Source organism: Microtus oregoni, unplaced genomic scaffold (genome assembly GCF_018167655.1).
Source record: "Microtus oregoni isolate MIOR12 unplaced genomic scaffold, Mior012 000000F_ref0000247, whole genome shotgun sequence".
NCBI classification, from domain to species: Eukaryota; Metazoa; Chordata; class Mammalia; order Rodentia; family Cricetidae; genus Microtus; species Microtus oregoni.
In genome coordinates this window covers 249,671-264,202 of record NW_024543059.1, presented here as the reverse complement: position 1 = coordinate 264,202, position 14,532 = coordinate 249,671, and the positions used below count along the sequence as shown (strand labels likewise).

The window sequence follows — 14,532 nt, the reverse complement described above, 5'->3', positions numbered from 1 at the left end:
ACCATGAGTCTACCAAGAGTTTTCACAGCAAAGACCCAGTTCTCACACCTGTAGGCAGGGTGTAAGCTCTACTAAGCAAGTTAGTAACAAATGCAAGAGTCAGGGACAGACCTGGACAGAGCCCAAGTTCCATGCCTCCCAGAACACTGGCCCAAAGGCAGCCTGAGACCCATCTCATAGACACGGAACCAGAGCCAGAGGCAGACAGAGCTCTTCTGGCATTGTGTTCTGGGTGTGACTTTAACTGAAGCTTGTGAGTCTATACAGATTGGCCTAAGGTCTGGTGGCAGCTCAGCCATAGACACCAGAGCACAGGTACAAGTGCCGTCTTTCTGTGTTTCCTGTTTCCTGTTTCCCAAAGCAGCACAGTCCTAGAAGGTTCCTTTTGTACATATATGTTGTGAAATGGCAAGAGTAGAGGGACCTTTGACAGGGTCAGTCACATAGCCCTGCCCCATGTACCAAGATGTAAGCAAGAGGCTCTAAACCCTCAGGGAATAGTCCATGCCTAGGAAGCCAAATGGGACCCCAGGTGCCTAGCTTTTCAGGGTCCAAAGGAAGGCAAAGCAGGAAGCTTCTCTCCAGCACACTTCAGGTCATAGAGGATAGGAAAGGAATCTTTATTATATTGGCCTAAGGTCTCACACTTCCCCATCTTCACTGTGGGGGTGGAGTGTGTAAGGCCCAGCTAGCCCTCTCCATCCCTGCTCCTGTCCAGGTGCCCCAGAATTAGGTCAGCAATGCCTGGCGCAGCATCTGCTTCTTCTGAGGTGTGAGGCGGGTGGGGAATTGGATGTCAAAGAAAATGAAGAGGTCCCCCTTCTTGGTAGGATCCTCAGGCAGTGGCATACCCTCACCTGGCACTATCTTGAAGTACTTGGGACTGAGAGAGAAAAGAAGCGTAGAAGTCTCAGAGAGAATGTGTCCAAGGGGTCCACACCGCCCTAACTCACAGGACCACAGGAATGGGCTGTGTGACACTTCCTAGGGAGCAGAGCAGACTCTGCGGGCGGAGTCAAACCTTTCCTGTCAGGGACCTTTCTTGGAAAAACACTTGGGGGCCACTCCTGCGTATTCTGATGAGAAGTTTCGAGAATGGAGGCAAGAGAGTGACTGATACTGGGGTTCTCGGACCTCTACGGGGGCTTCATACATATTAGAGAAAAGCATTCCATCTTTGTGAGAGAAAGGTGGATTTGGGTTTCAGCCTGAGGGAGCCCTCCTGTGGCTACAGCCTGCACAGTCCATCCTTTCTTGTCACCAGGTGGATATACTCACTGGACGATATCATTGATGGGGATGTTGAGCAGGCGGTCATCTAGGGTCTTCACCTCCACGGTGCAGCAGGTGAGAGCCTGGAGAGGTTTGAATAAGAGGTGGATATACAGAATGTCACCACAGCCATTCTATTTTAAAGGCATTCAGGAGCTTACTTGGCTTCCAACCCTGAGCTGGACACCAGGGAGGCAAAAGGCTGTTCAGGAACTACTTGTGAATGAGTCATGTCCTGCCTTCTAGTTTGAAGTGTGGTAAGTCGGGTTGGTGATAACAGAGTGTAAGGGTTTTGCGAGGCAGTAATGGCAGGTTCTGTGGGAGGAGGACCATACAGCAGTAACAGTAACTGAAGAGCTTCCAGGGTGAGGTGGACAGGTATGAAAGTGCCTCAACCAGGCATGTGTGCTCACCCTGAAGTCTGAAGAGCAAAGAACAAGTCAACAGGGGCACCCTGAAGAGAAAGTGGGGACAGCGGCAGGGTCAGGACAGTGTGTAGAAAAATGAGGAAGGGGGCAAGGAGGAGCTATTCCACAGATCCACCCAGTGCCAAGGAGAGAGACACAAGACCTTGTGATTTCTAGAAGTTGGTTGGTGGAGATGAAGCCTAAGATGCTACAAGTGGGGTTCATTCTGGGTCTCCATGCTCTTCTTCTGCACTGTACACACTCACCTTACCCAAAGGAATGGGGTACACAAAGAAGAGGTTGTCAAGCTCCCTGCGGAAGCGAGGATGCAGTTTCTCCTTTACGATGAAGATAATATCAGCCGGGATAATGTTGGGTCCCTGGGCAGGAAAAGCCAAGGGGTAACAGGTTTTTTGATTGCATGATTTGGCCAAGTTTCAGCCACTGCTTGCCTCCATGTCTTCCCCTGTGCAATGGAAAATTATGCCCAGTTTTCAGGGTGGCCTAGGGCCACTTCCTAGAGAAGCCTACCCGGTTTCACTCCCCATTCCCAAAGTAGACTTCCTTGTGTGACAGCTGGACACTGAGCTGGCCCAGACAACTTCTCTGCAGGTCAGTAACTCAGAAACTATTTCTCTGCTTCAGCAAGACACGCTGAACTCAAACCTCTCTTCTGGCCTCTGTAGACAGAAAGAAAGCTATTTCTGCAGCTCCCAGTGCGAGAAATAACCTGACAGTTATTCCTCAGCAAGCTCAAGACCAGGATAAAGGGAGGCCCAAAGGCTGGGCTCTGAGGAGACTCTAGGGCCATATGGGGAGATTGGGAAATGCTGCTCAGAGCAGGGGATGTTGGCTCTGGGTATCTGTTGTTTGCCTGCTTTCTTATGACAGGGTCTTGCTCTGTAGCCCAAGTTGACACAGTCACCAAGTCAAGACTGAACTTGAACTCCTAGGCTCAAGTGATCCCCCTGCCTCAGCCTCCTGATTGGCTTCAACTCCCAGTGAACCATATTGAAGAGTGATTGTTGGAAGCAGGTATTCTACAGGTGAGAAAGAGAATGGGTATAGGCAAGGGAATTAATGTCTTTCAGCTCTGAGCCCTCCATTATTTCAGTTCATCTCAGCACATAAGGACTCAGCATCCTTAGCGCAGTAATTCGATGTTTTCCCACAGATACGTATTTTAATTTCAAATCATCATTAATGGAATGCTTCTGAGCAGCCTCTCTCCTTGGGCTTTCTTAGGGATTACTACCCAAGAACACTGGAGGGGAAGCTGAGGGCCCTTCTGTCTCTCTGTCTGCCAGCACTGGGGTTACAGGAGTGGTGCTGAGGATCAAGTCCAGGTCTCCATCCTTGGCTGGTATTGAACATCTTCCCCAAAACCTTCTTTTAGCTTTTGTGTTCTTTTCTTTTTGGTTTTGTTTTTTTGAGTCAGGGTTTCTCTGTGCAGCTCTGGCTGCCTGGAACTTAGTAGACCAGGCTGGCCTCGAACTCAAAGAGATCCACCTGCCTCTGCCTCCTGAATGATGGAATTAACAGTGTGTACCACCACTATCTGGTGCTTTTTGTGTTCTTATCTTGAGCAAGTCCCTTCCATGTGGAGCCCTAGTTTTCCCACTGTGTAAAATGATAATAACCCCAAACTGCATCTACAGAAGCATTTTGAGGCTCTGTCCTTGGGAAGGAACTCTAGAGACCACCTCATTCTGCTAGACCAGAACTTGTAGGGAAAGAAAAACAAAACAAACAAACCATGGTCTCCTACCCTCTCAGTCCTCCCACCATGTGAGCCTGGAGACTCACCCCAGCCAGCTTTTCACCCTCTCACCTGGTCCCCTTCCTTCTCAAAGGTGATGCGTGTGCCCTGCCTCCACCCAGGCCTCACGTCAATTGTCAGAATCTTGTCCTTTATGGTGGAGGAATATTTATCTTCATTTAGTACCTGCAGCAATAGAGGTGGGAGTGAGGAGTAGATTTGGGATGTCTCTGTGGAGCTCGTGCTCAGACAGTACCCATAGCAATCAGGGTGAACTGCCGGAGCCATTCCCACTCCCATCCCACTGCCACTGGATCTAAGAGCTTGTGACTCTCCAAGGCAAAGCTGTGGCCTGAGACAACAGTCACCAACAGGAACACAGTGAAAGGTTCCTCTCTCCAAATCCCAGAAGTCTGACCTTATCTCAAAGTTCTCCCAACCCTTCTCCAGGCTCCATGGCATTTTACTGTCTAGTACAAGCCCACTAGAGACCCCAGACTTCAGTTTATAGTTTAAATTATTGGTTGATATGAAGAAAATAGGGGCTGGTCACTAGAGTGCAGCAGACTTTCTGAAGGTAAGCTATTGAACCTCATACAAAGCATCCCACCATCCTGTCCCCAATCCAATGAGCACAGAGAACTGCCTTTGGGAAGCATGGCCAAAGTGGCCATCTCCCCCAAGCAAAGGGAGGAAGAGGGCTGGACCACAAACCACGGTCAGGCCAAGGACTGAATGAATACTGCAACAGATATTCACAAGGGTCTTCCCTAAGCTGTCACCTTAGAGACTGTACCAGCCCACCTCCATGTCCACCCTGTGGCCATACACATACTCTTGGGAATGTGGTCTGGAAATGCCCTGGAATGGAACTCGTAGGAGATTCCTCCTGCTCCTACTCCTCCACTTTCCAAAATGGTGGGACTGGACTGAAAAGGGAAGGATCCTGTCCCCACGAGGAGGCTGCAGAAATGATTTCTGCACCAGAAGGAAAGGTGAATCCTCTCTGTTATCCATTTCAAATGTCAGATTCTAGAATCTAAAATCTAAAATTGCTGAGTCTCTTGGTCTAAGATCCAATGGTTCTGTCAGAAAGGATCACCGAGTTTCCCAACAGCCAGGGGAAGGGGAGGTGACAGGGAGGTTTGTAGGGTTAGAAAGCACCTGCTAAGAGGAGCAAGCTGATACGCACCCTTCGGGAGATCTTAATCTTTTTGGTGCAGCCAAAGAATAAGTCCTCAAGGGACAAATAGAGGTCTCGCTCGATTGGAGGGTCTTGTTTCTGGACTCCTCGGCCGCGAAGCCCCCCAAAATTCAAATCTATATCATTTCCGTCTGCATCAAAAAATTCTAAAAGGAGATGGGAAGATGAGTAACAGAAATAATGTCCGAAGACACAAATCAAACAGATGACAGACACACAGACAGGTACACACACACACGTATTCCCTTCAACCTCTCCAGTGACCCAGGGCTAAGTTTCAATGTAACATTTCCACTTCTCAAAGCTACAGACCAAGGGGCTATTCATTTAATTTCATTTTGGTTTTAGCCTTGAACTCAAAGCAATCCTCCTGTCCCAATCTCCTGAATGCTGGAATGACAGGTATGAGCCACCACACTGGCTTTAAGAAGCTACCCTTAGCTTCAGACCAGTGAGCATCAGGCTTGACAGGCCCCAGTGCTTCCTAGGACTCCCACAGAGTGAGGTACTGCCAGCTCCTGCTGCGTGAACACACTGCGACATCGCTCTAAGGGGAAGAACCTGGTAGAGCAGAGAAGACTCCATTCAGGTAGAGTACGTTCAAACCGCCCATCTACTCTACACTCAGACCCCACTGGCCCCTCTCTGTCTCTCCCAAGAATATTCTAGACAAGCCAGGGTCAAGCGCTCTAGAGTTACTAGTTTATATGAAGAAGGACTTGGTGGTCCATGGCAACTGTGAGTGATTGCCGGCATGCCTGAAGCACCTTCCGTCAGCCTCATCTACCCCTGCCTGCCTGATGCCCTTGCCTTTAGCCTGATGCAGCAGAAGAGAGATACCCTTCCTGATCTATACTATACTATAATTCTTTGGATCTCAGTTCTTTAGTCTGTGGTATGGGGTAATGCTTGCCCTATCTATACCATTAAGATGAGAAACAGCTAACCTTGGGTGAGCCTGTTGTGAATCAGGCTCTGTACCCAGTGACTTTCTTTACTTTTTGGCCCAGAGAGGTCAACAAAATGCTCACATCTCCACAGCTAGTGAGTAATGATATTAGGGCCTCTACCACTGGACCACTTGACCACAGAAACTGTAGCCTTGGTCACTATGATATATTGCTAGATGTGGGGCCCTTTGTAGAATGGAGTGAGAGGGCCCTTTGTATTCTGCAGAGGTGGCTGTTATGTACCCAGTTTGTCATGACTAATGTCATGGGATGAATGTGTCAAGTTAGATGGTGAATGTTCAACAGTAGGGAATGTGCAGAGGCTGAAGATGTGATGGTCCGGGGGCCTGTGTCACGGCATCAATAAATAAGGGCACTGTGACCAATTCCTTGAGGTGGAAGCAGACAACTGACTCCTGAGGGTGGTCCTTTGATTTACACTCTCTAAATAAATGTAAGAAAAATCCTTTTTAAAAAATGATCAAGAACGTAGTTCCATGATAAAGTCTTTGCCTAGAACAGTGGTTCTTCCTAATGCTGTGATCCTTCCTTTAATACAGTTCATCATGTTGTGGTGACCCCCAATCATAAAGTTATTTTTGTTGCTACTTTGTAATTTTACTACTGTTATGAATTGTAGTGTAAATAGTTTTGGAGTTAGAGGCTTGTTGAAAGGCTGTGACTCATTGGTTGAGAACCACTGCTCTGACCATACAAGGCCCCAATTTCAATTCTTTGCATCACAGACTATTTTTTTTAATTTTTAAAAATATTTATTTACTTATTATGTATACAATATTCTGTCTGTATGTCTGCAGGCCAGAAGAGGGCACCAGACCTCATTCCAGATGGTTGTGAACCACCATGTGGTTGTGGGAATTGAACTCAGGACCTTTGGAAGAGCAGGCAATGCTCTTAACCACTGAGCCACCTCTCCAGCCCCCATCACAGACTATTTTTAAAGACAGAAGATTTCTGGAAGGACATGGGAGATGTTAATGACAAGTAGCTGCATTTAGGAGAGGAAAAGAAATGGCGGGTTAGAATATTTTTCAGTAACTTTCATTCTGATTTTGGTGTGGTGGTTTACATGTGTGATCCAGGACTTGGGAGGCTGAAGAATTTGAGGCCAGCCTGGGCTACAGAGAGTGATCCTGACTCAGATAAATAAGTAATCCTTTTCCCCTCCATGTACTGTGTTTATTTCTCAAATAGAGAAAACCAGACTGAATGTGGTGACTCATACCTGTAATCCTAATATTTGGGTGGCTAATCCAGGATCACCATGAATACAGAGCCAGCTGGACTACAAAATGAATTTGGAACAACATGCACTACAGAGACCAAGCCTAGGAGGCTGCAGGGATGGCTCAGTGGTTAAGAGCACTTCTGGTGCTAGGCGGTTGTGGCACGTGCCTTTAATCCCAACACTCGGGAGGCAGAGGTGGGCAGATCTCTGCGAGTTTGAGGCCAACCTGATCTACAGAGCTGGTTCCAGGACAGCTAAGGCTACACAGAGAAACCCTGTCTCAAAAAACTTTTTTTTAAAAAAACAAAAACAAAAAGAGCACTCGTTGCTCTTGCAGAGAACCCAAATTCAGTTCCCAGTACCCACATGGCGACTTACAACCATCCCTAATTCCAGTTCCAGGGATCTGATGCTTTATTCTGACCTCCTTGGGCACCAATCACACACATGTGCACATACCTACAGGCAAAACTGCCACACACATAAAACAAATATAAAATTTTTAAAAATAAAAAAGAAAGAAAACTGGGTTGTAGTGGCACATGCCTATAATCCCAGTATTTGGGAGGCAGGAGGACCAGGAATTTTTTGTTTTGTTTTGTTTTTTAATAATTTATTTAATTGTATTTTATTCAAACTGGTGTTTTGCCTGCATGTACGTCTGTGTGAAACTATCAGATTCCCTGGAACAGGAAGTATGAACAGGTGTGAGCTGCTACGTGGTTACTAGGAATTGAACCCGGTCCTCTGGAAAAGCAGTCAGTGCTCTTAACCACTGAGCCATCTCTCCACTCCCCCCCCCCCCTTTATTTTTTGTTTTTTCAAGACAGGGTTTCTCTGTTTTTCAAGGAAAGTCTGTCCTGGAACATGCTCTTGTAGCCAGGCTGGCCTTGAACTCACAGAGACTCACCTGCCTCTGTCTTCTGAGTGCTGTGATTTAAAGGCGTGCACCACCACTGCCCGGCAAGGATTTATGAGTTTAAGGTCATCCTTGGTTAAACAGCAAGTCTAAGGCTTGTGTGGGATACATGTTTCAATAATAATAATAATAATACAAAATAAATACAAAGTAACCAAACATAACCACCAAAAAAGGTATTTTCTCCAGCTGTGTTCTTTCCCAGTGAGGCAAGGGGTAGGGTGGGATTCTTACCACTGAAGGGGTTGTCTCCTCCAAAAAACTCGTGAAACACCTTTTCAGGGTTGCCATGGAAGACGTAGCCTGTTGTCCATGGAGTCTGAGATCCAAACTCCAGAGGAATCCCACCCTTCAGGCCTTCCTCGCCAAATTTGTCATAGATGCCTCTCTTCACGGCTGTGGATACATGTGACTTTGAGGAGGGACATGGGGCTTGTGAGGATGGAGAGGCTGGGAGCTAGTGAGAAAGCTGGTGAAGGTGATGGGCCAGGACAGCCTTATCTTCTGCATCCTGCTGCCTGGAACTGTCTAGAAGTTAGAGCTTCAGTATCACTATCACTGTGTGAGTTTCCAAGTCATTTGTCTATCCTATAGAGTCTATAGTATGACCAGATAGCCCAGAAAAGCAATGAGAAAAATTTGCCTGGTTTGGAACTGGAAGGTCAGGTATGTACCTGGTTTGGCCTAGTTCATTTTTGGAAGGGAAACTAGAATTTAAATTTTAAAATCTAAGAATTCTGAACTTGCAAATTTTAGAGTTCTGAAAAGTCAGGGCTGGGAGTCATAGTTTAGCTATTCTCATGAACAATAGCCACAATCACAGTCCCCAAATCAGCCCTAAGGAGGCCTGCTGGGCTGCACAACTGATTTCCTATGGCTCTAAGGCTCTCCATGGCTCTCTGCTCCTTCTGTCCCTGGAGGCAGTCTGGGAAGGATAAATGAGTGCCTGCTCCTTCTCAGCCCTCTGCCCCAGAAGCCGGCATCCTCCTCTGAACCTCAGGGAGGCTCCTCTCTGCCTGGCTGGAGACAAGGGAACATGCCCCACTGCTGAACTGCCTCAGCGGGGCGAGCAATAAGCCCACCCACCTGATGGCCTGCTTTGCTCTCAGTTTGTCTAGATACTGGGCAGGGAGGATGATTGCTTACTCTTTACTGACAGCCTAGACACTCGAGGAATGATCCTAATGGAGCGGCGAATGACATCCCCACCATCACTCACGGTCGCTCAGCACATCATAGGCTTCTGCTATTTGCCTGAATGTCTCTGGTGCAGATGGCTCGTTTGACTTCAACGGGTGGTTCTTCAGGGCAAGTTTCCGGTACCTAGATGAGGGAGAAAATGCAAGCCCTTGCCTCTGATCTGCTTCTGAGGGCTGGAGCACGGCTCAGGGCTGACTTCTGCTGTCTAGCTTTGGTACAAACCATGGAGAGTGGTACAGATATCAGTGGCTGTGGGGTGTACTGCTTGGATCTTTTGGAAGAGACCCTGGGGTAGAGAGCACAACTGGCCAGCAGTCCTGACAGACTGTCAAAGGCTGCTTGTCCTCTTAGCTCCCACAGCCGAGACCTAATTCAGTAAAGATTTAGTGATGGTTCACCTGTGAGACACGGGACACCCCCAATGCCAGCTTTTTGTCACTGTGATAACATAACCGAGAATAACTACCTAAAAAGAGGAAGAACTTATTTTGGCGAATAGTTTTCATCCATGGTTGGCTAGCACTGCTGCTTTCAGGCTGAACATCATAACAAAGAACAAAGCTGATCACCTGAATGACAGCCAGGAAGAACAGCCGGAAAGAAAAGTGCTGAGGGAGAAAGAGAAGAGAGGAGAAAGGGGGAGGAGGAGCAGAGAAAATGTGGATGGATAGGGGAGAGAAAGGAAAGAAATAGTAGGGAGAGGAGAGAGAAGAAGAAAGAAACACGGTGAGGGAGAGTCCAAGGACAAGACATCAAAGGCCAGCCTCCAGAGACATGCTGCTTCTAATACTCCCTGCCTTGTGATAGCCTATTCCAATATGAAGAAATTAACCCATCAATTAATTGATTAATGATGAAGTTTATCCCCTCATGAGCTTGTTGTTTCCCAGTAGCACAATGTGCTAGGAGCCAAGCCTTTAAATGGGGAGACTCTCCATGTTCAACACATCTTCTATCAACTTGGCTTGACAATTCCCCTGCAAGCCACATTTAGCTCTCTCTACCTAAAACCCACCAACCCTTTCTTTCCACAGGTCTTAGACCTTTGCTGAAGTTTGCAGGCTCCCTCTGCTTATTCCCAGAATAGGTTCCTGTCATACACTGTTTACATCTAATTCTATCTCGGTGTCTACTTCACAGAGGACCAGGACCAACACAGGCTTCTCAGGTGTAGGATGAGCCCTCAGGTCCCATCAGGCCCTGGCACTCTTCCACCTCTGTGCTCGCTCTTGTCCCAATTACTATCTGCCATGCCAGCCCTCAGTCCCGGGATGCCTGCAGTATCTGAGGACATGTAGTGGATGCTCTGCGGAGAGTTTAATAAGGGATTATTCGTACGATGCCTGGACCTTCTGGGACATGCTGAGCATCCAGACCTCTAGGAGTGACAGCAAGGAACTGGACTGAAACCTGAAGGTTGCGGACATGTCCTGTCAGGAGCTGAGACCATCAATTAAGAGATTTAAGTAGCATGGAGAGTGCCCACAGGAATGGAGCTGTGATGTTAGGACTGAAATTTCTCTCCTCTTGTTTCACTCCCCTTTAGAAAGAGTTGCAGGGGAGGTGTGTGGGCAAGGAAATCTGCTGCTACAGGGCATGGCAGGGCGGGCAAAAAGAAAACCTTGAGCCCAGAAGCCCAAGTCACTCAGTCCCAGTTTGACCCCACATAGTCCCTGCTGGGTCTGATCAGGGCTCCTGTCCCTGCCCAGCCCTCTCACACAGCCATGTGGAGTTCAGTAGTGTCTTCTCTCCTTTCACAGACTCTCACTCTACCAGCCTGCTTCCCTGAGCTGCAGACCTTTGTGTCCTGCCACTGCAGTTCCCTGTCTTCTCCCAGATCTTGCCAACATGCCAGATCCTCACCCCAAACAGGACCCTCATTTCTCCCCAGGTGCCACAGCTGGAAATCTAAGCATAATCTCTGAATCCTGTCCCATTCGTCGCCAAATGTCCTCAGTTTGTCTTCTTAAACACTGTCATCCTGCCTCTCCTTCCTGCAACTATGTCACAGCTGTGTTTCCCTTGTAACCTTAAGAGTCCTCTCTAGTTCTTAGTGTACACTGCGAATGGGTTTTTCCCTGTATCTCTTTCTCTACTCTCTCCTTCCTTTTCTTCTTCCCTCCTTTCTTTCCCCTCTCCCCCATTTCTTTCTTCTAAAATACTCTGACGTCACTCTCCTACTGAATCTCTTCACTCATTTCCCTGTTGCCTTCAGCAGACAATCCAGATACTTCAAGCTAATATTCACTCCCCAACTTTCTTTATACAATGACACCTCTTTAATCATCAGCTGTCTTGAATGGAAGAGAAAGGATGAAGTCATGGTTCAAAATGTGTGTCATGAAGCCAGGTATTGGTGGTATACACCCGGGAGCAGAGGCAGGCAGATCTCTGTGAGTTTGAGGCCAGACTGATCTTCATAGCCAGATCCAGGCCAGCTGGGGCTACACAGACCTTGTCTCAAACAAACAAATGGTGTGTGTGTTTGATCCCAGTATATGCAAATGTCATAATGAAACACATATTCAATAGAATGGATATATGCTAATAAGACTGGATGTATGATACTGAAGAAGGTGCTAACTCAATGATCAGTGATAAGCATGGAGATTTTCTTTATTATACAGGCTCAGTATTTTGTGAGTGTGTGTATGCATACATATGTATGTGGAGGCCAGAGGTCAACTTTAGTTTTCTACCTTTTTTTTTTTGGAGATAATCTCTTACTGTCTCATAAATTCTACTACAGCTGCTGGTTCTCAAGTGCCAAGGATCTGCCTGTCTCAAGACACCCCCATGAGAGACTGTAGCATACACAAGGCTCAAACTTTAAAAGTAGTTACAGTAGAAGAGTTATGGGCTATCATTGGGAACATACAATTCTTTTTATTGCTCTTATCTCCATGAGTCCATATGCCAGATTTCTGGGCATTTTCATACAGAATATCTCATCTGATCCTATTTTTTTTTTTTTTGGTTTTTCGAGACAGGGTTTCTCTGTGGCTTTGGAGCCTGTCCTGGAACTAGCTCTGTAGACCAGGCTGGTCTCGAACTCACAGAGATCCACCTGCCTCTGCCTCCCGAGTGCTGGGATTAAAGGCGTGCGCCACCATCGCCCGGCCATCTGATCCTATTTTAATACCACAACTCCTTCTCTTTAAGAAGTGTGTGTTTTGCTTATGTGTGCATCTGTGCAGGTACACATGTGGGCACACAGGTGTGGAGGTCAGAGGACAACCTCTCCTGTTGTTCCTCTGTCCACCTCAGTTATTAACACAGTCTCTCACTGACCTGGGATTCTCCAAGTAGCTAGGCTGATTGTCTAGGCAACCACAGGAATTCATTACCTTTCTCTCCCTCCCAGGAGCCAGGGTTACAAGCAAAATACAACTTTTTTTTTAATGTGGGTTTTAGGGATCCAGCTCAGGTCCTCCAGCTTGTACAGCAAACATTTTACCAACTGGGCCATATCCCTTTCTCCTTGGTCTGTCTCCTCCTCCACACTTTTGCTTCTTTTAGAGATAGAAACTGAGGTTCAGAAAGGTTGACTTGCCTGAGTGTGTCATACTTGATGTCTCAAGGGTTTATAGCTTGTGCTAGGTTGACATAAAACTAGCCAGTGTAGCAGATCTCTGTGAGTTCGAGACCAGCCTGGTCTACAGAGCTAGTTCCAGGACAGGCTCCAAAGCCACAGAGAAACCCTGTCTCGAAAAACAAAAACAAACAAACAAAAAAAAACAAAAAACAAAACCTAGCCAGTGTAGTTGGTCTTCCAGTGACTAAGCTGTGCTTGTCTGTTTGGTAACTTTTTGTTTGATAAGTCCCACTGGCCACCTGCTTTCTATCATGGAAACCTTCCACTTGATAGTGGAACCTTTCACTGGCCAGTGAAAGCCCTGAGCAATGGGTGGCATCTTCCACTGTACCAAATTTTTCTCAATTTTTAAATGAGTTTATCATCTTTCTCTATCCCCACTGGACACTCTTTTCAATCCACAGGAACTTGACCTAGGGAGGTAGGGATGGTGTCTAATTTCTGATTCCATTCGTCACATACAAGCTCCTGGGATAACAATGGCATTTACCTCTCAGGGTCACTTGAGGATTAAGTAAAACAATGATAGAAAGCTCTCAGAACAGCTTCTCCACATCCAATACAAGCAGCTAGCATGTCCCCGAACCTCAAGTTGCCTTGATGCTTCCTTTTCCTTCATACCTTTAATGGCACAATCAATTGGCAACTTCAGTTTCTTCTCTTCCTCTCCAGCCCATGACAGAGCACCTTAACCCTCCTGTAAGCCTTGTTTTTTGGCTTAATTATCAGGACAGCTTCCCAAGAAGCCGCTCACCTCTCAAGACAGCACCAGGTACTTCTTTTATAACAATACATATTCCATGACAATGGCCTGCACTGTGCACAACCTGAAATTGGTGCTCAATAAATTCTTGCCCAAAACTTTTTTCAAAGAAAAAAATTTAAAAGATAAAAAATTTCAACAATACAGTCTGACTTCTGTCCTAGATGCCCCCCTAAACACACTTACTCACCCCTTTTCTTTTTTGAACAGAGCCTTGCTGTGCAGCCTATGCAGCTCAGGCTGTGCACCAACTATTTGGGGATTACAGGCAGGTACCATCACACCCATATCTAGACTTTCACAGAGTCCCTGAGACTTGACAGAGATATTCAGTGATGAGTATCAATTAGTGACAAAAACCCATATAATGGCCAGAATGGAAACTGTAACATCCTCTTGTCCAAGTCATTTCTGGTTCACGGTCCTGTGATCTCTATGAGACTCAGGATAAGGTCCAAATTATCCGTTGTCCTCATTTCACAGCTAGGAATTCGAACATGACCCAGTAGGGCATAATGGTGCGGAGGATTGGACACGGGGAGCCCACTGGTGCACTACAGGTGTGTCTGAATTTCCAGTCTGCGTCCTGACCAGCTCAAAGCCAGGATATGGTATGCAAGAGGAAAGAGGTGCCACTTTCCTGCCCTAAGCTTCACAGGGAAGCGATTTGGCTGGCATCAGGGTGGGGCTGCCTCAGCAGGAGCCAGGCTCCGATTCCGTCCACTTACGCCTTCTTGATCTGGGCATCCTCTGAGTTGCGATTGACCTGGAGCACAGCATAGTAATCCATCCCCATGGCTGACAGCAGTGAATCAGTTTTTCCTCAGACTCCAGCCTCTGTTGTCGGCGTTCTGTGGTTGCTCCTGGCAACCACGAAGGGCACTCTGGGAACTGTAGTCTTTCGTTTCAAAACAATGGCCCTAGGGTGCTCGTAACTGGTTCTGTGACCCGATAAAGGTCACACAGCTCAGAAACAAGAGTCCCTTCAGCACTTCTTTGTTTATTTTTTAGTACAGTAGCTACCATGAATTTTTAAAATTTTAGAACAAAGCCGGATGTAGTGGTGCAACACCTTTAATTTCAGCACTCAGCAGAGGCAGTTGGGTCTCTGTGGGCTGGAGGGTAGCCTGATCTACGCAGTTAATTCCTTGTGAGTCTAAAGTCCTTCAGAGATCCACCAGTCTGACTCAAGTTTCAGTTTTAGTAAATTAGAG

At 46.9% G+C, this 14,532-nt stretch overlaps 1 protein-coding gene across 1 annotated transcript; it reads right to left on the bottom strand.

Moving 5' to 3' along the window:
- Window positions 1-729: 729 nt before the first annotated feature.
- Window positions 730-14,134, bottom strand: LOC121451581 (dnaJ homolog subfamily B member 13). Its single transcript, XM_041657254.1, has 8 exons — window positions 14,047-14,134; window positions 8,980-9,083; window positions 7,995-8,156; window positions 4,631-4,788; window positions 3,511-3,624; window positions 1,946-2,059; window positions 1,279-1,355; window positions 730-883 (listed from the first exon to the last, which is right to left on the bottom strand). The coding sequence occupies exons 1-8, from the start codon at window positions 14,112-14,114 to the stop codon at window positions 730-732; spliced, it is 951 nt and encodes a 316-aa protein (XP_041513188.1). The 5' UTR covers window positions 14,115-14,134.
- Window positions 14,135-14,532: the final 398 nt, after the last annotated feature.

Bases quoted from the DNA above. Each gene is read 5' to 3' on its own strand.
- LOC121451581 (XM_041657254.1), bottom strand. From the start codon at position 14,114: ATGGGGATGGATTACTATGCTGTGCTCCAGGTCAATCGCAACTCAGAG. The intron at 9,084-14,046 runs GTAAGTGGACGG...TCCCTCATCTAG, and splicing joins GATGCCCAGATCAAGAAGGC to GTACCGGAAACTTGCCCTGA. The intron at 2,060-3,510 runs GTGAGAGGGTGA...TTTCCTGCCCAG, and splicing joins TTGAGAAGGAAGGGGACCAG to GGACCCAACATTATCCCGGC.